We start from the raw sequence: 27,944 nt of genomic DNA, 5'->3' as shown, positions 1-27,944 counted from the left end.
TTTGACAGTATTTTTCCATTTTTATTTCATTTTCTTCTAGCAGTTTGAAATAGCTCATTATACAGTTCCACAAATAGTATCACAACATGCATAAACAATGCTCTTGATACCACTTCAAACATTTTTAAGACAGGTTATGAATTAGCCTTGTTCTGAACTAGTGTTATAGATGGCTAGGGAGTTACCAAATATTTAGACTACTGAAAAGGCTAAATGGATATTAATTGTAGTAATTTGATTATTAATCTTTATAACGAAATGAGAACCTCTATAAAAAATGTGTTTCCAAGGGTTTTTAACAAATAGGTTGTCTACGGCCATACCACCCTGAACGCGCCCGATCTCGTCTGATCTCGGAAACAAATAGGTTTATATGAGAGCACATAAACCTATAAAAGTTGAATCAATTGGCTAACCACATTTTTGAAGAGGTCCATAAGGCATCTGAGAATTCCTTAAATACTTTACCTATTATTGTTTTTTTTTTCTTTGAGACGAAGTCTCACTCTGTCACCCAGGCTGGAGTGCAGTGGCCGATCTCGGCTTACTGCAACCTCCGCCTCCCGAGTTCAAGCGATTCCCCTGCCTCAGCCTCCCTAGTAGCTGGGACTACAGGCATGCGCCACTACACCCGGCTAATTTTTGTATTTTTTTAGAAGAGACGGGGTTTCACCATATTGGCCAGGCTGGTCTCGAACTCCTGACCTTGTGATCCACCCACCTTGGCCTCCCAAAGTGCTAGGATTACAGGCGTGAGCCACCACGCCAGGCCTACTTTACCTATTATTGTTAAATAATGTCAATTATATCACTGCAAGTTCCCATAGTAAAACAATCAAAGATTGCAGTTGTTGAAAATTCCTTCCCTGAAGCTAGTCATATTCTAACTGATTTATGGAAACTTGTAACTGTTAATCTATGTAAGTGCTCAGTGAACTATATCACAAAACAGTGATAAAAAAAATCTCTATAAATCTACTTTTGAGAGCCCATAACCCCTACTTCCACATCCTTTCTCCACCTTCAATAAATAAGATGAAATCTGAACATTCATATCCATTGTAAAGTAAATAATAGTGGAAGCAGAACTCAAGGAAAATACTTGTAAGTTTCTCAGCCTAACCAGTCACTGTCTACCTGCCTAACATTCAGTCTTGAATACTCAGTTCTACTACCACCCACTCTCAGAAGTGTTTATCCCTTCACAGCCTCTTCTGGCTGTGAAGGCATCATGGCACTTAACGCACTAAATTCTAATCACTGATTTTGTTTGACCCCTGTACTAGCAATTGCAGGCTGAATGTCCATTTTTATTTCTTTATTTCCTGATCCTGGCAATATCTGGTACACATTAAATGTTCAACAAATGTTTGCTGAATGAATAAATTAATGAACAAATAAAACAGTATTAATTCCACATGTTGTAATTTTGTAATAAGTAATTTGTTACTTAAAACTATCTTTAATATCATGCCCCCTCTAAAAAAGAAAGAAAACTAGTATCTCAGCCTATTTTCAATGATTCATTAATCCTCATGTTCATTTATTCATATTCATTTACATGGTACTAATATACACTGGCACAATGTAGGATTAACTTACAGCACCTACTCTTCATTCATATTCACTATTGTGCCTGTAGATTAGCACCAAAAAACCAATTTCTAACAAAATATGCCTATGAAATGATATATCAATAGTATTAACATTGCATTATCAATTTTTCTCATCTAAGCCTATCTCTACCTTCAAATCGGGCCCTTTTCATGATAAAAGCAAAGTTTAACCTCTGATTTCTCTTTGATACAAAAACATGCCATAAAGCAACATTTTCTGCTAGTTTTATTAAGAGAACCACTTTATGTTTCTTCCCCCTTTATGTAGAGGCAAAATTCCATTACAGTGAATTCTGATAGCCAATTTGATAGTTACTGTAAATTCACTGATAGAAATTATATATATCATATAGCTTTCAAGATAGATTTATTAAAAAGATGCAATGCTTCAAAAAGGGAAAACTGGCATCTGAAATTTGAGGAAAAAGTGGCACATATATGATTCAGCAAGATCAGAGATCATTGTGTAGTATGGTATTCTTTATTTTGAAAATTTATGTGTAAAACTATAGAACTGTCAAGAAATAGCTAAGTTCTTTTTCTCCTTCACAGTAATAAAGGTTCCGACAAAGTACTTTCTACAGTGGTTTATTCTTCATAAATAAATCACTATTATAATTGACTACTTACTGAGAAATGAAAATATCTTAACTTAAAAAAAATACAGAGCCCTTGTTGATTAACAGAATTTGTCTTAAATAGGATTTTATCTATAGTATCATATATATAAAATCCTTATACAAGTAACCATTGAAACAAGTCAGTAACAAAATATTCATATAACTATATCACAGATCTTAGGAAACAGACATTCAGAAAAGATTTAAGGCCACTAAGTAACAGCCTCTCATAAAACCCAACAAATCTTAAAATTGCAATTAGACTTAAAAGGGACCTAAACACCACTTCATGCTGAACCAAGATTAGAAAAATCTTCCACTCTTGACATTTTCATGTTCTTAGTTTTTCAATCAAGTGATCAGCCTGTAATTAAAAAACATACTTTTTAATTCCAGATATCATAGTCTCTATCAAATAATTCTACTGGTATCCCTATTATAATATGCCACATTAGAAGAGTTGAGTACTATATATTCTGTTCCTAAAAATATCTTACAAAAAAACTCTTGGTATAATATAATATCTATATATAATTATTCTACATTGTATATAAATAGGCAGATTTTTGCCTACATTGCAAATTCATTAACAAGTTTCAAGAAGAAAAGGAAAATAAATATAACACTAAAGTTTTAAAAAGTAAAGTAAGACCTGAAATGCATATTACTAAGTGAAAGAAGCCAATCTGAAAAGGCTACATACTGTAGGATTCCAACCATATGACATTCTGCAAAAAGCAAAACTATGGAGACAACAAAAAGATCAGTGGTTGCCAGGAGTTAGAGGGGAAGGAGGGATGAATAGGCAGCATACAGAGGATTCTTAGAGCAGTGAAACTGTTAGGTATGATGCTATAATGGTGGATACATGTCCTTATACATTTATCAAAACCCACAGAATATAAAACCAAGAGTCAACTCAAAAGTAAACTATGGACTGTGGTGATAACAATTTATCAGTGGGGTTCATCGATTGTAACAAATATACCACTGTGGTGTAGGATGTGATAGTGAGGAAACTGTACATGTGGAGGGGTAGGGGGTGCGTAGGAACTCTCTGTAGTTTCTACTCAATTTTGCTGTGAACTTAAATCAGCTCTAAAAAATAAAGTCTATTTTTTAAAAAAGGTAAACTAAAGTCTGTGAGTTACATCATTTCAGTGTTTTTCTCAATCACACTATATAATCTGGATCATTATATAAGATTTTGAAATTAACTTCAATATCTTTATCTTGATTTTTTTCAAAGTCTCATAAGATATGCTAACAAAGTCAGATTTAGGAAGAGTTCAGATTCTCAGGATAAACCAACAACATATCTTATAATTTTATACATTGATGTTTTCCAAGTAAAAAAGTCTTTCCTATAAGAAAATAGTCAAAACATTACAAAAATGTATTTTCATTCATCTTTTATTATAAAGGTATAGCTCTTATAGAAAATTAGAAATACAAATAGAAAAAAAAAAGCCTTTTCTATTACACAAACTTTGCAAAAAAAAAAAAAAAAACCCAAACCAGCTGTCCGGCAGAATATCTCACTTTTTAAAATTTCAAATACATACACACACACACATATATGTATCTTATATATGATTTAATTTTTTATTATCTTTTGAGACAAGATCTCACTCTGTCACCCAGGCTGGAGTGCAGTGGCATGATCACTCACTACAGACTCAACATCCTGGGCTCAAGCGATCCTCCTATCTCAGCCTCCCAAGTAGCTAAGACTACAGGCATGCACCACCATACCCAGCTAATTTTTGTAATTTTATGTTATTTAAATAAAATCATCTGGGCAACAAGTTGAAGACAGGGATAATATGTTTGAAATATGAAGTTTCTAGAAATCAGACACTTTTTAAATTTTTCTGTACTATGACTAGAATAATACCATTCATTAACTAATGATAAATAAATACTATTGGATGATTATTCAGATATGGCAACTACAGATTACTTTATCATCATGGACACATAAAATAACACCCTGGTAAATTAGTGGTCAATTGGCCTTAGAGGGACCCCAGAGTCACTTAATATCTAAGGGTTGACTTTCAGACCACAGATGTATAAACAGCTGAATTCTACTCCACTTTTGCTTTGGCAAAGCAGAATGCTGTAATTTTTTTAGACTCAAAACTTCGGGCCGGGCACAGTGTCTCACACCTGTAATCCCAGCACTTTGGGATACCAAGGCGGGTAGATCATGAGGTCAGGAGATAGAGACCAGCCTGGCCAACATGGTGAAACCCCATCTCTAATAAAAATACAAAAATTAGCTGGGCGTGGTGGCATGCACCTGTAGTCCCAGCTACTTGGGAGGCTGAGGCAAGAGAATAGCTTGAACCCGGGAGGTGGAGGTTGCAGTGAGCCAAGATTGCACTACTGCACTCCAGCTTGCTGACAGAGTGAGACTCTGTCTCCAAAAAAAAAAAAACAAAAAAAAAACAAAAACCAGATCTGGTAGGTGATGCTACTAACTACTACAACTCTTTTCTAAGGAGTTTGAACTATCAAAAAATACAAAAACTCAATTTCTACAATGATGTTGATGATACAATAGAGGTAGCAGGTAACATTTCCTGACACTTACTATTTGCAAGGTACCATTTTAAGTGCTTTTCACATAAGTTACCTCATCAACTTTCTTACCAACCCTAGGTGTAGGCACTGTTACCTATATGCAGGTAATAGATAAAGACCTTGAGCCTTAGAAAATGTAACTTTCACATGGACCCTCAAGCAAGCACTGCAGCCAGAATTTGAATCCAGATCTGACTCCAAAGTCAGAACTCTGAATATCATGGTTCTTCTATATCGTATCCGCTACTTGCAATGGGGAAGACTTAGCCATAGCTTCTCTTCCTACAGACTGATGATCTTGAAAATCCACCAAATTAAAAATATTATTTTGGATATGTGCAAGCAGTATGTTAAAACAGGTAATCAAGTCTATGAGAGCTGTAAGTGCCTACTGTTGAGAAGAAAAAACTACAATGAAAAGGATATTTTAAATATTTTTGTATGCTGCTGACATAACAAGAATACTCACTGTGATAAACCAATAGGAATTGACTCTATAAACCAACTTGGATAAGAAGCCAAGCTGATCCACTGGTGCCAGAACATGAAGGTGCAAGTGGGAAATGGAACAGAATGGTGGCATATGAAAACCCATCCTAAAATAGAAAGTAAAGAAATGATTGACAAACCAGTTCTAAAATTAAGTCATTTTTCAGGTGAAAACACATAAATTTTAACAAGATCCAAAATAAGCACCTAAGGTAAATAGACTGTCACAAATCTCATTAATGTTTCTCTTTATGCACTTCAGAGGATTCACACACTTCCTCTTCTTTTCATGTTGAAGTTCATAGTAACATAAGCTCATCATCAAGGAAGGCCTTAACAGCATATTATGCCTCGGTATAATCTTTATGAATTCTGAGTTGGCATAATGTCTTATCACTTCAGTCTTTATCATCTTAAGCTTTCATTCTCTTAAAATATGCTCTTGCAATGAATTTTTTAAAACATCACTGGACACTCAAGTAGTCGTGTTCCTTTATTCAATACATAGCCAGTAGATGGCACACTTTTTCCTTTAATAAAGTACTCAGACATTTCCCATCAAACCAACAATATTTCAGTAGTGAGATTAATTATGTCATCATAAAAAACTTTTGTCATCACCCAGGTTTCTTGTTTAATACTTAAAATAAGTTAGATGATAATGATAATTATGTGCTTTCTAAAAGATACATGAGAATTCTAAAGGAATTCAAAGGAAATCATTACAAAGTTTTTAAAATGATTTCAGTTCTTAAAAATAAGCCTACAAAAAGTTTTGCAAGTCCACCTATGCTCAGCAGAGCAAGACACACCTGTAACAACAATCAAAGCCTATAAATATTTGCCTGTTCAAGGTATCAGTGAGTGGAAGTGTGGAAAGGAGGCATAGGAGAAGTGCTATACTGCAGCAGTGATCCTCTGGGACTAGCAATGTGGAGTCACATACGCAGTACATACTTTAAAATTTCCACCACTACCTAGAAGAGGAGACTAGGTTTTCCTTCTGCCAAACAGTCATATAATGTAGAATCAAATAATCTAGAAGCTTGAAGCAACTCAAAGGTTCACTCAATCTTTTCATCTTAAAGATGGAGAAGCCATGATCCAGAGAGTTTAAAATATTCCCAAGGTCACAAAGTTAGACGGTCGTGGAGCTGGAGTTGAGACTCAGGGCTCTCGATTATTTGTCCAATGTTCATTCTTCTAATAAGCATCCTATGACTGTGAAGGAAATGTGTGGCTTCTGGCCAAAGGGTCTCAAACACCATTTGTTCCTTGTCATTATCACACTTGGTAATGCTTAACAGTTTTTGGAGGATTTTTCACACAGAGAATCTCATTTGTGCCTACCAGCAGGCAGAGCAGGTATTATCTTGGAGAGGCTAAATGGCATGTCTAAACTCACACAGACAGTATAAGTAGAGTACACCACAAGTAGCATGGATGGCATTAGAATTCAAGTCTATTCTGAATTCTAGGTCAAAAGTGTTAGAAGTAATCTCCATTATACCTGCTTGGGTCATAGAAGCAAAATTGGAAATCTTTTAAAAAGAAAAACATTACTTAGACAAATTAAAACATTTGAAAAGGCCCGGTGCAATGGCTCACGCCTGTAATGCCAGCATTTTGAGAGGCCAAGGCAGGCGGATCACTTGACCTCAGGAGTTCGAGACCAGCCTGGCCAATATAGCAAAACCCTGTCTCTACTATAAAAAATACAAAAGCTAGCCAGGCGTGGTGGCATGCACATATAATCCCAGCTACGTGGAAGGCTGAGGCAGGAGAATCACTTGAACTCGGGAGGCAGAGGTTGCAGTGAGCTGAGATCGCACCACTGCACTCCAGCCTGGGGGACAGTGCAAGACTCCCTCTCAAAAAAAAAAAAAGAAAAAAAAAACAGTTGAAAAATTGAACATCATGTGCTTACGCCAGAGTTCAGCAGACAACAAATTCAAGTTAATTTCACGTTAGAATTATAATCATGTGTTTTTAAATCATATAAAATTTTTCTAAGAAAATTCAACTTGCATACAATTTTATAGGAATGCACATATTGAACAAAGAAAAGTAGACTTGCTGGGTGTGGTGACTCACACCTGTAATCCCAGAACTTGTGTGAGGCTGAGGCAGGAGAATCACTTGAGCCCAGGAGTTTGAGACAAGCCTGGGCAACATAGGGAGATCCTGTCTCTACCTAAAAAATTTAAAAATTAGCCGGGTGTGGTAGTACTTGCCTGTGGTCCCAGCTACTCTGGAGGCTGAGGTAGAAGGATACTCAGTCTGGGAGGTTGAGGCTGCAATGAGCCATGATCACACCACTGCACTCTAGCCTGGGCAACACAGTGAGATCCTGTCTCAAAATTTTTTTTTTAAAAAGTAGACTTGTAACTATTTTACCTACCCACTGCTCATATAGACTTGTCTGTCCAAACTTCAAGTGGAAATTATTGGAAGATATTGAGACACAAGAGGAAGTTTTATTACATTTATACTACCAATAAACTATATTCTCACTTTCAGGAAAACTACATTTAAACCACAAACTGCCACCTCTGTTTCCATTTTCCATGGAGAAATGACATTTTGAAAAAAGTCAATAATGTATAATATTGGTTTCCATCTGGAAGTATACACACCTCACATTCGTGAAGTCAGTGAAATTATTTCTTTCAAGAATGGTTTTTCCAACAGTTACCATGTTCTCAACTGTAAAACAGAAAAGACACAACATTACACTAGAGGAGACATTAAGTTCACAAATTGCCATTGATCTTCACTCTTGTCCTATCAAATGGGTAAACATTTAAAGACAAATTCAGGCCAGGCACAGTGGCTCACCCCTGTAATCCCAACACTTTGGGACACTGATGCAGGAGGATCACTTGAGCCTAGGAGTTTGCGACCAGCCTGGGCAAAAAGGCAAGACCTTGTCTCTAAAAAACATTTTTTAAAAAGTAGCTGGGTGGCCAGGCGCAGTGGCTCATGCCTGTAATCCCAGCACTTTGGGAGGCCGAGGCAGGCGGATCAAGAGGTCAGGAGATCGAGACCATCCTGGCCAACATGGTGAAACCCCGTCTCAACTAAAATACAAAAAATTAGCCGGGCGTGGTGGTGCACACCTGTAGTCCCAGCTACTCGGGAGGCTGAGGCAAGAGAATCACTTGAACCTGGGAGGCAGAGATTGCAGTGAGCCAAGATTGCGCCACTGCACTCCAGCCTGGTGACAGAGCAAGAGTCTGTCTCAAAAAAAAAAAAAAAAAAAAAAAGATAGCCAGGCATGGTGGTGCACACCTATAGTCCTAGCTACTTGACAGGTGGAGGCAGAAGGATTTCTTGAGCCCAGGAGGTCGAGGCTGCAGTGAGCTATGATTGTGCCACTGCACTCAGGTCTAGGTAACAGAGTGAGACCCTGTCTCAAAAATAAATAAATAAAATAAAAAATGAAGACATTCAGTAGCTTTAAGTCACTGAGAAGTTTGCTTATCAACAACTGAAATAAAGTTTCAAACTGAGCCTCAGTGCAACATCACTATCACAAAATCTCACAGATAGGTAGACTTTAGGACAGCTGGCTATTTAGGACATGTGATCATATGAGCACTAATTCTCATCAAGAAGACCAAGTAATTAAACAGAAATTGTTTGATTTAATAAGACAAGAAAACTTTGAATTTGTCTTTGAGCCCAAATTAAGGATATGGTATCTGTTCCAGTCAGCCTATCCTTGACTAGCCAAAAATTTGTATAACGACTCTGGCTTCCAAATTCCATCTCCTTTATCATCTTTCTTCTCTTGATGTTTTATGGCCTTCAGGTGGGAATAAACCTGTCCACCAGAAAAATTTTGGTCACCTGGGATCTTCAAAGCACAATGCCAAATGTTAGGCCTCTATAGTTTCTAAATGGTGTAATCATGTATTTGAAAGAGGAAGAAGTAAAAACATCTACAGAGGATGGCTGATATATTGAGACTTACAAAATCATTGTTAATGTTTACTTCTTTAAGTCAGGTTTGAGCTGGGAGACTGCCAGCCTTCCAAGACTAGGTCAGTACCATAGAGTCCAAAAAAAAGCTCCAAATTACTTCAAGCCAGACTATATCTTTTTTTGCAATTTTTTCTTTTTCTAATTTGATTATACTGTCTTTAGAGAACATATTTATAAGATTTCAATCATTTGATATGTATTCAGCTGTATTTTATTGCTCAGAATACGGTCAACTTTGGTGAACATATGCTTTTCAAAAAACATGTATGCTGTATTTAAGTGGAGTTCTATAAATGTCAATTATAGTCATACTCCTTGATAGTGTTCTTGAACTCTTCCATATGCTTATTGTTTCCTCAACTTTATCAATTATATAAAAATTATTAATTTGCAACAACTTTTACTATGGAAATATTCAAATATAACACAAAAGCAAAGAGGAAAATGTAAAGGAATCCCAAATACCTACCAGCTGCTTCAAAATTAGCAACATTTAATTTGCAACGTTATCAAAACTAGTTATAACAGCCTCTATTCTCCACTTCTGCTGAATATAAATTGAAAAATTCCTAAAAAGCTAAAGTGTGAAACCTAAGAAATAACTACAAGAATGAAAATAAAAACTTTTAATAAGAAAGGTGAAATGTTTCAATCAGGTAAATCTAAATTGGATCTAATTGCTATAAGCTCAAATGCTACCCTGTAGTTATAAATCATATATGTTCTCAAATGTACTGATAGAACTTCAAATGACTAAGGAACTTTGCCGTATTCAGAATCGACAGTTTAAAAATTGTTAGTTAATTCACTAGCCTAAATATTAATGAACTACACATCAAGGTTTTCCATTAAAGTGGTTTCTTACCTTTTAAAAATCTAGCCCAATTGATCTATCACGTAGGCTACATTAAAATACTGATCAAACTAATCCCAGAACCTCATGACAAAGCCTTTCCAGATTTCAGAAGTCCTAGCCAGAGCAATCAGGCAAGAGAAAGAAATAAAAGGCATCCAAATAGGAAAAGGAGTCAAACTATCTTTCTTCACCAACAATCTGAGTCTATATCTAGAAAACCCTGAAGACTCCACCAATAGGCTCTTGGAACTGATAAATGACTTTAGTAAAGTTTCGGGATACAAATTCAATGTACAAAAATCAGTAGCATTTCCAAACACAAATAACACTCAAACTGAGAGTCTCAAATCGAGAACACAATCCCATTTACAATAGCCACACACACAAAAAAATACCTAGGAATACAGCTAGTCAAGGAGGTGAAAGATCTCTACAAGGGGAACTATAAAATGCTGCTGAAAGAAATCGTAGATGATACAAACAAATGAAAAAACATTCTATGCTCATGGACTGGAAGAATCAATATTGTTAAAACACCATACTGCCCAAAGGAATCTATGGATTCAACACTACCAACATCATTTTTCACACAACTAGAGAAAACTATCCTAAAATTCATATGAAACCAAAAAACCCAAGTAGCCAAGACAATCCTAAGCAAAAAGAACAATGCTAGAGGCATCACATTACCCAACTTCAAACTATACCATAAGTCTATATAACCAAAACAGCATGATAGTGGTACAAAAACAGACACATAGACCAACAGAACATAACACAGAACCCAGAAATAAAGCCACACACCTACAGCCATCTGATCTTCAACAAAGTTGACAAAAATAAGCAATGGGAAAATACACCATATTCAATTAAATGGTGTTGGGATACCTGGTTACCTATACGGAGAAGAATAAAACTGGACCCCTACCTTTCACCATATACAAATATTAACACAAGATGGATTAAAGACTTAAATGTAGGACCTCAAACTATAAGAATCCTAGAAGAAACCCTAGGAAACACCATTCTGGACATCAGCCTTGGGAAACAATTTATGACTAAGTCCTCAAGAGCAACTGTAATAAAAACACAAATTGACAAGTAGGACCAAATTAAAGAGCTTCTGCACAGCAAAAGAAACTATCAACAGAGTAAATGGATAACCTACAGAATGGGAAAAAGTATTTGCCAACTATGCATCTGACAAAGGTGCAATATCCCAGATCTGTAAATAAATTATTAAACACTTAAACAACCAAAAAACACCATGAAACAATGGGCAAAAGACATAAAGATACTTCTCAAAAGAAGACATACAAGAGGACAAAAAAATATGAAAAAAATGCTCCACATCACTAATCATCAGGAAATGCAAATCAAACCCACAATAAGATACTATTTCAACACCAATCAGAATGGCTATTTTTAAAAAGTAAAAAAATAACAGATGCTGGTAAGGCAGAGGAGAAAACATAACACTTATACACTGTTGATGAGAATGCAAATTAGTTCAGCCACTGTGGGAAGCAGTTTGGAGATTTCTCAAAAAAATTTAAATAGAACTACCATTTGACCCAGCAATCCCATTACTGGGTATATATCCAAAAGAAAACAAATTATCCTACCAAAAAGACACATGCACTTGTATGTGAGTCACAGCACTATTCACAACAGCAAAGGCATGGAATCAACCTAGGTGCCCATCAGCAGTAGACTAGATAAAGAAAATGTGGTACATATATACCATGTAATACTATGCAGCTATAAAAAAGAATGAAGTCATCTCCTTTGCAGCAGCATGGATGCAGCTGGTGGCCATTATCCTAAATGAATTACACAGGAACAGAAAACGAAACATTCTGTGTTCCCACTTATAAGGAGAGGCTAAACACTGGGTACTCATGGACAAAAAGATGGCAACAATAGACACTGGGGACTACTAAAAGTGGGAGAGAGAAATGGGGGCAAGAGGTGAAAACCTAACTGTTGGGTACTATGCTCACTACGTGGGTGACAGATCATTTGTATCCCAAACCTCAGCACCACACAATATACCCACATAATAAACCTGCTCATGTACCCCCAAATCTAAAATAAAAGTTGAAATTATCTTTTTTAAAGGCAGATTTGAAGTAAGCTTAGAAATGTCTTAGAAAACGATAGGTGACAAGTCACAGAAGGCATGGGTAGGAAAATGAGCAATCATCCTCAATAGACAAGATTCAGACTCTCCTTTTCAGAAGCTAGAAGTTCATCACTAAAAACTCATAATTAAATTTTGGTGCTAATTCATCTTCACAGGATACTATACGGCAGATACCAACATGATCTCACCATAAGGCAATATGAGCTCATTTGTCATATCATAACTTGTTTGTTTATAATTTTTCATAGCACCTTTCATTTCAGAGTCAAGAAAGTCCATCATTTAAAAAGTCATAAAAATAGGCCAGGCGCAGTGGCTCACACCTGTAATCCCAGCACTTTGGGAGGCCCAGCTGGGTGGATCACCTGAGGTCAGGAGTTCAAGACCAGCCTGGCCAACATGGTGAAACTCCATCTCTACTAAAAATACAAAAATTAGCCAGACATTGTGTCGCATGCCTGTAATCCCAGCTACTTAGAAGGCTGAGGCAGGAGAATTACTTGAACCTAGGAGGCGGGGGCTGCAGTGAGCCGAGATTGCACCACCGTACTCCAGCCTGGGTGACTGAACAAGATTCTGTCTCAAAAAAAAAAAAAAAGTCATAAAAATATATTATCTTTCGGACAGTTTAAATGTTAAATAGCATGATGTCTGGTTTATGCTTCAAAATCACTGTGGGAAAAGGTTAATATATTTTTTTAAATTGTCCTAAATGTGGGTTCCTAAATGTGGAGGCTGCATAATGAATACATGAGTATTATACTATTTTTTTAATGAATATAAAATTCTTTATAGTGAAAATTTCAAAAAGTCATAATGCTCCTTTTTCACAGTACTTAACTAGACTTTTTCTTTTTAATCTTCACTGCCATCACTGATGCCAACTGAAAATGATGTAAACATGAAGAATACTACCATCATCTTACCCAGTTCTACTTGATCTTTCCTTAGAGTTCTGCAGTTTCCAATATGCTTCTTTGGCACCACAAGATAATGATGAGTTGCTGCTGGTTTGATATCTTTGAAGCAAATTAGGTCCTCATTCTAAAGGAAAAAACATTTGTTAGTGAATTTTTAAAAAGAATTTCTTAATGCTGTTCTGGCATGACTTAAATATCATTAATCTCAGTCTGACAGGGAAATGATACTTATGTTACACCTAACCCCCACTGGGCAATTTTATAATTATGCATTAAGTTCATAACACTTCCTTCATGAGATGCTCATTGATTCCAGAGAATAAAAAATACACATAAAGTCAATTTTGGGGAAACAATTATGAGTAAGGTTCACTAAAACTTCATTACCAATAATCTCAGAGTTTATTATTTCATTACACATTTCTCTATCCCTACCCTAAAGTTTTTCACTCTTGATACATATTTTTAAAGGTTTGGCTACAGAATCACGGCAAGATAGATAAATTCCTTTCTACATTTAATTTTTTCCCAACGTAGTATTTTTCTCAATTACAAAAAGAACATCAGCTAGCATTTACATGTCCAGGGATTGCATTTTTTAAACATTTTTAAAAGCAATTATATCCAAATACTTTTATACTTGCCACTTTACACTATTAAAAAGACTGAAATGCTGAAACAAATTCCAGTATATTGTACTAACTTATGGGACCACTACAATACATGTATGGCATCAGTTTTCTGGTTTACATTACTCCACACAGTAATCTACAAAAAAAAGAAAAGGAAAGGAAGAGCGTGTTTCAATGTATTAACATTTGAATTTCAAACTTTCCTAAAAGAAAATCTATATTCACTAAATAACCATATTAAGTATCTGATAGTGAATATCTTATCCAGTATCTTATACTGATTTTAATTTTTACTTTATATTAAATAAAAATTAATTAAAATCAGTGTAAGCAGAGTTTCCCTTAGAAAAAATCCATGAATGCAATGCTGCTCAATAGTTCTCCATTCCAAGAGCCAAAATTCAATTCAAACAAGTGCGTCATATCCATTCCAGTAATCCTGGTTATCCTAAGATAACAAACATGACAATTATATAACAATTTTAATCCATTTCTATCATTTTTATTATGGTTTTTCTGTCTAGTATTAAAATTAAAAATTGATATCCATGGAATGTTTTAGAAAAGGATAAGGTCAAGGACTACAATGTTTTTGATTGTTTAAAATTTTCCTTTTTTCCTTTCTTTGAGACAGGGTCTTTCTCTGTAGCCCAGGCTAGAATGCAGTGGCACAATAATGGCTCACTGCAGCCTTGATCTCCTGAGCTCAGTTGATCCTCCCACCTCAGCCTCCCAAGTAGCTGGGATGCACATCACCATGCCAGGCTATATATATATATTTGTAGAGATGGAATCTCCCTATGTTGTCCAGGCAGGTCTCAAACTCCTGGACTCAAGCGATCCTCCTGCCTCAGTCTCCCAAAGTGCTGGGATTACCATTATTTCTTTAATACTTCCAGCTCAGAAACAATTAAAATTGGGGGTTAAATCTAGTACAAGAAAATTGCTACAATCCTACTTCCCAGATTGATTCATAACACAACGTTATATATCTTTATTTCCCCTCAAATATGATATTAATTTTTTAAAATCCAGAGGTAATTCTGGTACAGAATACAACCTGGTTAGAATTAGTTTGAGATGATGTAGCCATACTCTACCTCACAGCAGGAATGACACTTCTTTAGATTAATAGAACTAGCAAGTGCCAGTCTAATGGCTAGCAGGAGAAAAGCTAAAGAGGTTCCTAAAAATCTGCTGTCTCATACTGCATAACTTAGTCATAAGAATGAAACAAAATGCTTAGTTTTGTCTTCCAACCTCTATATTGAAAGGTTTTGGTTACTAACTCTCATATATCAATAATTTATTTTCCCAATCTTAATTAATTACCCAATCCCAATCTTAATAAAAACTACCAATCAACATGACTCTTATCACCAGGAATAGATAAAATTCCTCTCAAAAATATAGAAACTTGATGTTTTAGTTAGCCTACACCCTGACTAAATTAGATTTCCATGAAGCTTTCTGAAATATTGAAACTAGCTCTGATGTCACCCTTTGTCCCATTCCTACTGCTGATCCAGGCATCATGTACATGGTTCATCTTAAGAAAAATGATCCTCCTATTCCATAGATACGCTGGCAAAAATATGAAATGATGTGTGTGTGTGTGTGTGTGTGTGTGTAAAACTATTCTTTGCAGCATAATTCATGATAGCAAAAGACTGAAAAATAAACCAAACGTTCATAATGCATCTGGGAGACTGGTTTAATAAATTACGGCAAACCCACACAATGGAGTATTGTGTGGCTCTAAAAAGGAATGAGGAAGATCTTCATACACATATGAAATTATTTCTAAGATATATTCAAGGTTTTTTTAAAAAACAGCAAGGAGCAGGAGAGTGGTTAAGCTATCTTTTGTGTGTAAGAAAGAAGAATACAAATACAGACATGTGAATACCTATTTACTCACAATGGAAGGATAAACAAAAAAGTTTTTAGAAGTTTCTTATGAAGAAAGAGAACATGGTACAGATGACAAGAGAATGGATACTAGATTTCTCCAAATGTACCTTGCTTTACAATTTTGACTCTGAAAACATGTAAATATTTAACATATACACTTCACACTTCACAAGAAAAAAAAGCAATCCCTAAAAATAAAAAACAAACAACAATAAACCTAACTGTATGTCATGCTGGTAGCATAATCATTCCATTCAAAGCGAAGAATGATTTCAAGTGACTTAAAGATACAGTATTTTGCCTATCCATCCCTAACGACATCCACCAAAGAGCATTTTCATTCCTGCACTGAATTTGGATCATAGGGAAGCTCCTCAAGTGTGGGGCATGCCATATTCATCTTTGAACTCCAAGTGAATAACAAAGTATGCCTGCCAAACTGCTGAATAAATAAATGACAGATGCTTCATAGAAGATAAAGTTACTGATACACCTTCCTCTACCCCTTAAAAAATGGTGTGTCATTTGGGTTTTCAGGTATTTTTCCAGGAACAGAGATGGATTTTCTATGATCTTTCAGTTTCTCCTTGCAAAACCCCTTCTTAAATTGGAATTGTGGCCATTTTTGAATTAGATCAGTGTGTCTCAACCTTTTCTCATTATCACCTCCCTAAGGAGACTTTATAGATGTTTTCTGATTGCCCCCTCCCATGATGTTTTAATGTCACAGATACAATGTATATATGTTTATGTTCTGTATGGTATACCTACGCTTTACATATAAAAAGAATAAAAATTGTTTTTCTCCTGCCACTTCTGCTCTGCCCCAGGGAAGAACCAACTTTTATCCTTTTGGTAATGCATGGATTAGAGGAAGAGCTAGCCTATCCTGACTTCATTATCACCACTGACTCTAATAATCAATTTAAATACAACGAATAACTGTTTCAGATTTCTTTAAATCTGAAAACCCAAATAGGGCAGATTGGCACTCAACCTCCATTCTAAATATTTCTGTGCTTTCTGTAATGCATAACTAAAAAAGCTAAAAATCCCAGAGGGAATTTAGATCTTGCCAATCGAAAAACCATGTTTTTGCTGCTTCTGTTATCATCCATCTAGCAAACTTGGCCAGCTTTAAGACTACAAAGACAGGTTTTCTTTATCTTTCTCCCCCTCCCCCTTTTGAATACCTTATCACTAGCTTCACGGATATCAAGAATGGCAAGATATCTATTTTTTGTTGGGAAAAAGCTGCCAGCGTGGACCCAGCAGATGGAGTGTGGCTCTGAAGCAGTGTTTCTCAACCAGAGGTGGAAATACATAGATGTTCTTTTGATCATGGATACTGCTAGAATTTGGTGCGCAGAGATCGGGGATGCTAACCATCCTCCAACAAGGGACAACGTTCAAGTTAAATTGGCACTGAGTTATTTCCTCAGTATAGTCCCAAGCAAGATAAATTCTAGTCCAGTGTTACTCAATTACTTTTTCATTATTTCTTATCTAATGAGCCTTTTAAGACTTTTTTTCTTCTAATCCCATCTCCGTGAGATTTTAATACCACAGCTATACTCTGTGTTTACTCTATATATATCTGTGCCTCATACATGAAAAAGTAAGGTATTTCCCCACCACCACCAAGAACCAATTTTCACCCCTTTGGGAGTGTCATCTGCCCCGTTAAGAATGCATGGTTCAGCCTTTGCTTAGTTTTAAATCTGCAGTATACAATTAGACAACACCATATGGAGGTTTATGGAGTAAAGAATCTTCTACAGCTTTTGCTGGAAAGGTTTGCCAGACTAACCCCTCATGATGCTGGTAACTCCAATTTTTCCAAATGGAAATTTTTCTCTTTTGTACTTGAATTACACTTTATATAAACCCAACAGTTTCTAAATGTTTGCAATGAATATATTTGCATGAGTATATGAATGTATGATGTAAACCATCAAATTATGTTATGTAATTATTATTTTCAAAAAGATTAATCTTTACCCTTTAACGAGTGAGCTCTTGTACATCAAGTCATCTTAGATTCAATTTGAAAAAGATACACAACTTTTGGGAGCACTATTATACATGCATATGTATCTTACGTTCTGTATTATACGGATATGTGTGTGCCATATATATATATATGGGTTTCCATCCACGATTTGTGGCTTGTAACTCCCAACGCCCTTGTTACAGTCTTTTGTTACCATGTTGAGGCATTTTAGGCCTCAGAGACAGGCCTCAGAAAAAGAATCTCACAATCTCCCTGCCCTTCTCTTGCCCTCCCCTCACCTGCCCAAGTCAGGACTATAATCTTCCCTGACCTTTCTGATTGTGGGTCATGAAACCCTCATTTCTGCAGGGATTCTGCCTCATACCCTGGAGGAAGGAAAGCTTCACAGAGAGGCCAAGAAGAATCTGGACAGGCCTTGCTGGGTTTCCCCACTCAGTCTACTAGTATTAGATCATACCCTTTTTGTCCAGTCACATTAATACAGAATTGTCAGTCAGGCCTGTCCAATGAAGACTCCATAAAAGGCCCCAGAGAACAGAGTTTAGAGGGCTTCTGAATAGCTGAACTCATGGAGGCTCCTGGGAGAGGACACGCCTGAGGAGGACATGGAAGCTTTGCCCCCTTTTCCCCATACTTTGGGCTATTCATCTCTTCAGCAGCATCCTTTGGAATATCCTCTATAATAAACCAGTAAACCTAAGTGTTTCCCTGAGTTCTGTAAGCCACTCTAGCAAGCTTTAGAACCCAAAGAGAAGGTCGTGGGATCCCCAGCTTCAAGCTGGTCAGTCAGAAGTTCCAGAGGCCTGGACTTGCAACTGGTGGGAAGGGCAGGCCAGTCTTGGGGACTGAGTCTTCAACCTGCGGGATCTGATGCTATCACCTGGTAGATAGTATAAGAATTGAAATGGAGGACACCCAGCTGGTGTCTGCTGCAAAACTGATTGTTTGCTTAGTATGTGGGGGAAAACCTCCATACGTTTGGTCACAGAAGTGTTCTGTGTTGATTGCTGTTGTTGAATGGGAAAACAAAAAAAGCACAGTTTGTGTTTTTCCACTGACAATGGGCTATTGTATATACTCCCCGTTTCCCTAATTTAGGGTGTAAATTAGTTGAAAGTACTGATCATGTCTTATTTCTACCATGAAAATATACCCAGACTCTTCATATTGTTTACTTTGTTCCTAACCAAGAAAAATTCTCACCTTGGATGTGATAGAAGTCTGGATCCCACTCCTTTTGATGACTATTTTTAGACAAAGCTTTCTACTGCTACTAGTATCTATTTTCTATTAGTTTCATTATTGGAATTGCAGAATACAAAATTTAAAAGCAGTTTCTAAGGATCTACTAAATATTGAACTCTGAGTTTAAAAATGCACTTTACCTCTCTTTAGCCTACTTTTATATTTAGTAAAATAAAGGGAGACTGAAGAGGCAGAACTAGGTCCCTTCTGACTCTATGGGTCAGTCCAACAGAGGTCTGCAAACAGAAAACTGATGTGCGTATTCGTTCTCCCTGTCAGGTGCTGTCTTTACTTCCTTCTCCTATTCAGCGTATATTCCATGGTCTACCACTTCAGCCACTTGCTTGCCATAACGTCTTTCCCCCCCGCCCCCCCCCAGAGAGAGTCTTGCTCTGTCACCCAGGCTGGAGGGCAGTGGCGCGATCTCGGCTCACTGCAACCTCCACCTCCCGGATTCAAGCAGTTCTCCTCCCTCTGCCTCTCAAGTAGCTGGGATTACAGGTGCCTGCCACCACACCCAGCTAATTTTTGTATCTTTAGGAGAGATGGGGTTTCACCATGTTGGCCAGGCTGGTCTCGAACTCCTGACCTCGTGATCCACCTGCCTCAGCCTCCCAAAGTGCTGGGATTACAGGCGTGAGCCACCACGCCCGGCTCCGTAACTTCTTAACTATGTCTCACTACACTTCTATAACACCCACATGGCAAAACCCCAACCCTGGGTCAATACAACTGCCTACCTTGTGTAATCCCAGCCTTCGGCAGCTGCTGGAAAGTGGGAAGAAAATCACACAACTGAGCAGACTGGTATGACCTGAAATTGAATGTCCTCAACCTCACGTGACCCGCTGTACAACAATCCTTGTTTCCCTAATTCTCTCTCCTAGCCTTCACAGGAGCTACTTCAAACCTTTTCCTTGTAAATAACCATATAATTGCTCCTTCTCCTTTTTCAAGGCTTAACCCAAATGTCACCTTCTTAGTGCAGATTTTCCTGACTAAAACTTTAAAACTGCATCCCCTTCCTCTTTATTTTCTGCCATCTAATAAACTATAAATTTTACTTATTATTTTGCTTATTATCCTTTTCTGCAACTACAATGTGAGCTCCACAAGGGCAAGGAGTTTTGCATGTTTTGTTTACAGCTATATTCCCATGCCTCCAACAGTGCCTGGCACACAGAGAGTGAGGAATGAGTTTCCTCTTTCCCAGGGTCAACATTCTACCCCTTGGGCCATTTTAAACCTCTCTCTATAGGCATCTTCCCACTGGGATTTGAACACACAAAAGCTTTCACTGTTTTAAAATCTTTCTCCTAATCCCCAGCTTCTCCTGTAGCTACCACTACCTTTCCCTCCTACCCTGGATTGCCAAATTCCTGTGAGAGTTGTCTGTATTTGCTGTCTTCACTCCTTCCTTTCCCAAGTTCTTCTCAATCAACTGCTATCTGCCTTTTGCTTCACCACTTCATGAAATTCCTCTCCTCAAGGTCAATGAACATCACTTTGGGGACACAACCAGTCCTGCTCTGACTCTGCAAGGACATACAAGGGTCACCTAACCCAGATTTGAGGATGAAGGCAGGCTAATATTGCTGCTGACATTGCTGACAATTCCTTTCTTTTTGACATACTCCCTTTCTCTTAGCCTTCCCAGCATTCCTTCTATTTCTCTGTTCCTTCTCTGTTCCCTTTCCAGGTCCTCTTCCTCTGTCTGTCCCTTATGATGTTAGTGTTCTTCAGAGTTCTGTGTAGGCCTCCCCTTCACTTTTTACCTCATGGGTGATCTCATCACTTCCCTTCTTTTTCAGTTTCCATCTATAAACTGACAGTTCCTGTAATCTGGGTTAGAGATACAGATCCCTCTACAGAGTGCTAGACTATCCAACCATTTAAAAGACATCTCTACTTAGATGCCTCAAACTCACCTCAAACTCCACAACTCCATAGCTGAACTCATCGCTTTGCTACCCCCCACCACTCCCCTGGCCATCTTTTCTCCTCCTATGTTCCCGATCTTAATGAAATGGTACCACCACTACTAGTTTACCCTAGCCAGAAACCTGGAAATCATCTTTGACTTCACCCTCTTTCATTTCCTTGGCACTTCTGACATTTTGAGGGCTGGATAAGCCTGTTTTATGTGTGTGTCTTGATGGGGTGGTGGGGGTGCTGTCCTGTGCACTGTACCATGTTAATAGCAACCCTGGCTTTTACCCATTATTTAGGTCCCAGAAGCAACCCCTAGAAGTGCCAGAAGTTGTTACAATCAAAAGTATCTCAATACGTTGCAAAATGTCCCCTGGGAGGGCAAAATTGCCCCCAGTTGAGAATCACTGACCTGTATCCATCAAGTCCTGCCTGTTTTACCTCCTGAATACTGTATCCCTTAAATTGATATACTTTTCATAATCTCCTCTACCACATTCTCATTTCAGGCCATCATCAGGGTAGATTACTCTACTAGCCTTCTAACAGGTCTCCATGCCTCCAGACTGGTCTCCTCCAAATCATTCTCCACAATGATGCCAGAATGACCTTTCAAACATCAACCCCCTTCCTATAACTCCGCAACATCTTCCTCCCAACCCACCCTTAAACATTGTGAAGCTTCACTTTGCTCTTCAGATAAAGACAAAATTCCTTCACATGACTTCCAACACACTTAATAATCTGGTCCCCTGTTTACCTCTCCAGCCTTGCCTTTCATCCTCTCAAACTCTATGCACTAGTTAGACAATTTCTGTTAGTTTTTCTATCACACAAACTGAACCTCTCGGGGGGTCTCCCCACCTGGGACATTATTCTTTCCATTTCCTCATCTGATCAACTCCTACTTATTTCTTCATGTCTCATTTCCTCTGGAAAGCCTTCCCTAATTCTTCAGAGCTGGGTTAGATGCTCCTCCCACAAGCTTACAAAATACTGTAAAATCACCTGACCACAGCACGAGGCATTGTAACTGGCTACCTCCTCTGTATACATTCCGCCCTTTAGATTGTAAAATCGGGACACAGACTGTCCCTTATCTTGCTCAAAAACCTCCAAAACAAGGTGCTTAAAAGGAATTCTATTTATTTTTTAAAAAATAAAGGAATGTTTACTACAAAAGACACAATTTTTGGAGCGAATTCTCTCAAAAAGTTGTTTCTATTTGGACAAGTAAAACCAACAGAATAAAGTGTGTGCCAGATTATCCGTTTAAAAATATCTGGGCAAAGTCTTCATGCTCTGAAAATGTCCACGCATCCCAACTGACAGTGGAATTCAGAGGCAATTCAATAATAGTTTGACCTCAGACCCACTCCCTCCAGCCTATTTTCTGCCAATCTAACAAACAGCTTTCCACAATTATCATTACCTATTTTCTACTAGTTTTCTCATCAGTATCGGTATTAGAGTGTGCAGGATTTAAAATCGGTATCTTGAAAGTGGAGAAGAATCCTTGTAATAAAAGGAGATGCCACAAAATGTTATTTGTACCAATTACCTGGGTACCTGCAAACATAGGCCAAAGCATTCGGCCCTGTCATTCACTCTTTGCCCCTCGGAACAGCAAAGATACTGCTGGAGCCACCGCCTGTCCGTCCCCTAGGAGTGAGTCTGTCATCAGCACCCGGACCCCGCAGAAAGGCCCGTAGTGGGCGTATCCCCAGCTTCCCTGAGCCCCATCCACACAGAGCGGCCCTGCCTCGGCGAGCTGAATAGCGATCGGGATCCTCTGCACCCGGTCCACAAAGGCGAGGGCTCCCTGCCGGAGCTCCGAGGGGCGGCCAGGTCCTCACCCACCCCCGGCCGCGCGTCGCCGCCCACCTCGCAGTGCAGGAGTTCGGTGCCCGGGTCCTGCCGCCCCGCGATCCGGCAGAACACGCAGGTGCTGTCGGAGTCCTTGGGCTCCGGTGACTTGGCAGCGGCTTCACAGGTCCCCACTAAGGAAACCGTTGATTCTGCAGTCGCCGAGGCCTCACAGTCGGGGGCCAGGCCGGCGCTGAGGTTCACCTGTTCCTCCGCCATTGCACCTGCCCCTCGCGGCCTAGAGCCTCGGCCTCTCCAGGGCTACCGGGCCCGCGCAGTCTCCGCGTCCCGTACCTCCTCCGTTTTACCTCGAGACGTCGCCCCTCGCCTGACGCTGGGCGGTGATCCAGGCTGGGGGGAGAGGGAAGGAGACGCAGTGGGGAACTTCAAAGCCTGAGGCCGGCCTCAAAACCGGCTGCCACTAGAGGGCGCGCAATGGCGCTGCCGAGAGTCCTCCTGACCCCTGCGCCTCGTTGGTAATGACGCACGACGTCTGCCAAGACGCCGAGCGCCCAGCGCGTCGTGGTGACATCACAGAGGCGAGGGAGCGTCTGACGTGGTGGAGCTTGTTGGGTATTCTGGACAGGCGTTCTTCAAAGCCCATGGTATAGCGTGTCCAAATATTGTATTATGCTGCCGTTTTTTTTTTTTTTAGTTTTTTAAAGTTTGATTTTTAAAATTCGTAGGTTTTTAAAGAATGAGCAAAATTCCTAAAGCCTTGTTTTCAACAGACATCATGTTTGCTGCTTTTTCAGCCACGATAATTGTAGGAGTTTAAGCTCAAAATGTCCAAAACTGACCTTTACATCTCTGTTGACTTTTCATTGTTGTTAACAGCACAGTTAGATCAAAATAGCGACCTTTTTTTTTAAATCTCACATTCCTCATATACAAGTAGATGTGGAGTCCTATAGTTAATAGTCTGAAATATCCCAGAAATTCAATGCCAGTGCCTCATAATGCCTCACCTAAACCAACGCAATCACCTTCTAACTTATTTATTGATTTTCCTGTCACTCAGGCAAAACCTTCAGTAACTATGTGCTCAAAGAAAAAGTACCAATTCCTTAGCTTGGTGTTCAAGGTGGACTCCGATTTGACCTCAGCTTTTCGTTTTGTGATACTTCGCACTTGCTGAGCATCTAAAACATGCCATATATTTCTCTAATTGTCAAAAAACGCAAGGTTGGTTTTATAACCACCGCTCTAGAGATGAAGGACCAAACTCCGAGTTGCCCAGTCCCACACAACTAATTAATAGTGACAGAGTTTAAGATCAAGGTTTGTCTAATTCCAAAACCCACCAACCTTTTTGACATACAGCACTCCTTTTTTAACACCAAAAAATTTGTTGTACTAGCCCACTGTAGTAGTTATACCCTTGGTATTTGCTGATTTAGAAAATACATAACAAATTGGGAATTCAGTAATGATTTTTAATGGATTTATGTTGTAATAAAAAGTGGTTATATGTGTTTTGAATTGTTGTACATATACATTCAAGACATTTTTCATTCCTTTTTGTAGTTGGCCAGTAGTTTGGGGAACCACTACAATAGCTTCACTGCCTTGCAGCACCCCAAGGCAGAGTTCAGAATCAATACATTAGACCTTTGCCAAATTTTAGTATTCACAATTTTCATGCCTGTACTACACCTTCACATCACTGCTTTTATTCACACAGTTCTCTCCCAAATATTCTTGTTTCCATCTCTTCACTCCAAATTCTACCTTCCAAGCCACCCCTCCAATGCTACCTCCTTCATGAAATTTTCTTTAATTAGCCAAACTGAAATAAGCACATCCTCTTGCAAATTCATATAACAGGTTTTCAATATTTCTCTTGTAGGATTTGTCTCTTTGTATCTTATAGCTATTTATGTACTTATTTATCCTGCTAGAAATTATGTTTCTTGGCAACAAGATTGGGTGTGTGAATCTTCCATAATGCCTAGTACAGTTGGAACAGGAATTAAATTAAAGAATGTGTAAGCAAAAACTCAGTTGTATATAAGAAAATTCGGTTCCCCCTGAGGAAGAGAAAGAGGTAGAGTCCTTTAAAAATTAACTGCCTGTTTTTCTGTCTGTGGCTAGTGAGCCTTATCTCTCCCTTTCCTAGGCATTGTGAAGACCCTGTTTCTCTAGCTGTGCAGCTGCAAAGTCACTAGACAGATAAACTCAAGTCATAAAATATGTTTTTCCTTGAAAAGTAAGAAATTATGTAATGCATATCTCAATTAAATAACTGTCTTTGTTTCTCACTTCTGTAATATGCTTCCCCCTGCACAGATCTTCCCCCAACTGCTCCCTGCCCACGAAATGCTTAAAAGGTAAGCTGACCCTTTGTTCGGGGCTCAGCAGATGTTAATCTGACTGTGCCGGTGCACCTAAATAATAAATCCTCCTCAACCTCTCGGTCTTTCTGATTCCTAAATTATCCTGCAACACAGTGCTTTGCATGGAGGTAGACATTTAACAATTTTCTAATGAAGAATGGTTAGGAGCAAGGTCACAGCATGAAAGTGTTCAGGTTTCACAGTGTGCAAGGATACTACAGATAAGAGTGTGCTGATTCATATCATGCACATGTATTAACTTATGGAAAAGCACATACAGAACTGGAGATTCCAGGCTAAGTTCTGGAGTGGTGGAGAGCTGATTTGTATATAAACCCCCATTGGGTGCATATGGCCACACACATACACTTAGGAGACCATTCACTTACACACTAGCACACACACCTGCATAAGTTGCATCTGTTCTGACTGCACTCGTAGTGACACCTGCGATTTCTTCTCTCACTTACCTGGCACTTTCCAAGGCTTGCTTCTCATTCCTCAGCTTTGAACTTGATATCGTTTCCCACCTTGGAAGTGAGGGGAGCAACATGAAGTACTTGAAAATTGTGTAGACGATGTGTCCTGTGTGGAAGCAGGCAAAAATACAGGCACTTGTATGTACATAGGCAGGACTACTGCCAGTGGGTGTTCTGGATAACCCTCCTGGGGAACAGCCATTCCGGTTCCATAACAATATACTAACTTAAAATCTGCTTGTGAAATCAGGTGCTATTTGCTAACTTCACAGGGCTACCATATGGGCTAGCAGGAGCCCTGCTTCAGAGCAGGCTCTGGAGTCAGACTACTCTACAACTTACCGTCTGTGAAAACTTGGGCTATGTTATTTTCCTTTCTCTGCTGAGACACAAATTATTTATCTTCCTGTGCGGAGGTTTTCCGTTCATTCATCTATAAAATGGGGATAATAATGATGCCTAATGCGTGATCGTGTTCATGTAGGATTGTCACAGATGCTTCAGGTGGTGCTTCACCAGCTGGAAACCTCTGTGGCCAGCAGCCCCTCTGCTTGAGTTTTGCTCATGGCCACTGGGCTTGTTCCACCCACTCAGACCAGCAGGCTGCGCTCAGCTCACACAACCAGCCTTGGATCCCACGCCTGCCAAAGGCAAGCCAGGTGCAGAGCAGCGGAGGGTGTGTGTGCAAGTGCGCCGTTTGGCCACTGCACACAGGCAGGCATGCTGGCTGCTGCGGAGGGGCAGGCAGCTCCAGGCACCTGTGCAGGTGCTGACTCTGTATGAGGTTGAGGCTGGACCAGACGTACCGCAAGCGGCTTCTGCTGCGGGACCAGCATCTGGACGAGGGAAATGTGGTGATGCTGGAAAGCTCAAGAGACGCCAGGAACCACAGAGCCCCAAAGAGGGTGTTACAGTATGTCACAGCCATGGCTCAGGGAGCTCCAAGATCTGGGCTCCAAGAAGGGCCACAGCTCTTCTCTCCTTCACATCTACTGCAGCGCAGGGGTTCATGTTCGGGGTTGGGGAGTGTGTTTCAGCTGATTTGTGTAAAGACTCTTTCAGTCCCATTGGCCTGCTCTGGCCCATGACTCCTGGGCTGGCCCTGCCCCTCCACTGCTTCTTGTTGCATGGGGTGGCCACCTGGCACCAGCAGAGGGCAGGAAGGCTACAGTGTTACAGCTCTGGCACAGGGATTCCCAAGGTCTGGGCCCCCAGAAGGGTTGCTACGTTTCACTCCTGCAGCCAGTACCATGCCACTGCCTGCAGCTCAGCAAGCTGGCCAGGAAGGTGTTATAGCCCCTTTTAGCTCCCACCCGCAGCTCAATGAACTGGCCAGGAAAGTGTTACGGCTCCTTTTGCTCCTGCCATTTGGCGGGTCCCAGGTTCTTGTCCCACATCCAGGAAGAATGAGGTTAGGTGGACAACTGGAGGGTGAGCAAGGTGGAGAAGAGCTTTACTGGGCAACTGAACAGCTCTCAGCAGAGAGATCTGTAGTGGGTAGCCCTCACTCCAGGCCATGGATTTCACCCGGAGCTGGAAGCCCAGGCCCAGCTGGCTTGTCACTGGCTTGAAGTTGAGGTTTCACCCGGGACCTGCCCCTTCCACCTAGGAACCTGTCTGCCTCCTGCCACCATCAGAATGACACATCAAATTACTTGTTTGAAAGTAATTTGGGATATGGATATAAATCTTATTGTTATCAGTAACACACTCTAAGAGCCAGCTTTGAACATTGCTTTTCCCATCACTCATGGATCTATTTTTCTGCTCCTCTTTGCAACAAAACTCCTCAAAAAAGTTATCTGTTTGCTTCCCAATCTGTCTTCTTTTCTCTCTCACACTGCCTCCTATCAGACTTTTAGTGCCACCAATTGGTCCAAACTACTGTTATTATCAGTAACTATATTACTAAATCTAATGGTCACTTCTCAGTCCTCATCTTTTCAGCAACAGTTGGTCATTCCCTCTCCCTTGACAAACTTTTCCCCTCTTGGTTTCCTGGACACCATACTTTTTTTTATTTGCTTTCCTCCAACTTCACTGGCTATTTCTTCTGAGATTCCTGTGCTACTTCCTCTTCTTCCAAATCTCTCTCATCATTTAAGGGCTTTGGTCCTAGGTTCTCTTCTCTTTAGCTACACTCACTTTCTTGGTCATCTCATGCAGTCCGTGGCTTTAAATACTATATATTTTCCAATAACTCCAAAATTTAAATCTGTAATATAGACCTCTCCCCTGAACTTCAGACTCAAATATCCAACTGCCTACTAAACTACCCCATACCCATGTTTAATAAATGTTGTAAA

General features: G+C 39.3%; 1 protein-coding gene across 1 annotated transcript; it reads right to left on the bottom strand.

Moving 5' to 3' along the window:
* Positions 1–23,428, bottom strand: HINT3 (histidine triad nucleotide binding protein 3). The gene is made up of 5 exons (XM_054492313.2): positions 22,842–23,428; positions 13,230–13,347; positions 7,951–8,020; positions 5,295–5,421; positions 1–2,600 (listed from the first exon to the last, which is right to left on the bottom strand). The coding sequence occupies exons 1-5, from the start codon at positions 23,040–23,042 to the stop codon at positions 2,568–2,570; spliced, it is 549 nt and encodes a 182-aa protein (XP_054348288.1). The 5' UTR covers positions 23,043–23,428; the 3' UTR covers positions 1–2,567.
* Between the last annotated feature and the right edge of the window lie 4,516 nt (positions 23,429–27,944).

Source organism: Pongo pygmaeus, chromosome 5 (genome assembly GCF_028885625.2).
Source record: "Pongo pygmaeus isolate AG05252 chromosome 5, NHGRI_mPonPyg2-v2.0_pri, whole genome shotgun sequence".
NCBI classification, from domain to species: domain Eukaryota; kingdom Metazoa; phylum Chordata; class Mammalia; order Primates; family Hominidae; genus Pongo; species Pongo pygmaeus.
Note: the sequence above shows the minus strand (reverse complement) of the source record. Positions and strands in the feature narration are given on the sequence as shown.

Coding starts and splice junctions, on each gene's coding strand:
- HINT3 (XM_054492313.2), bottom strand. CDS start 23,042: ATGGCGGAGGAACAGGTGAACCTCAGCGCCGGCCTGGCCCCCGACTGT. Junction 13,348..22,841: donor CCGAACTCCTGCACTGCGAG/GTGGGCGGCGAC, acceptor TTTTTCCTTTAG/AATGAGGACCTAATTTGCTT. Junction 2,601..5,294: donor ATTCCTATTGGTTTATCACA/GTGAGTATTCTT, acceptor TTTTAATTACAG/GCTGATCACTTGATTGAAAA.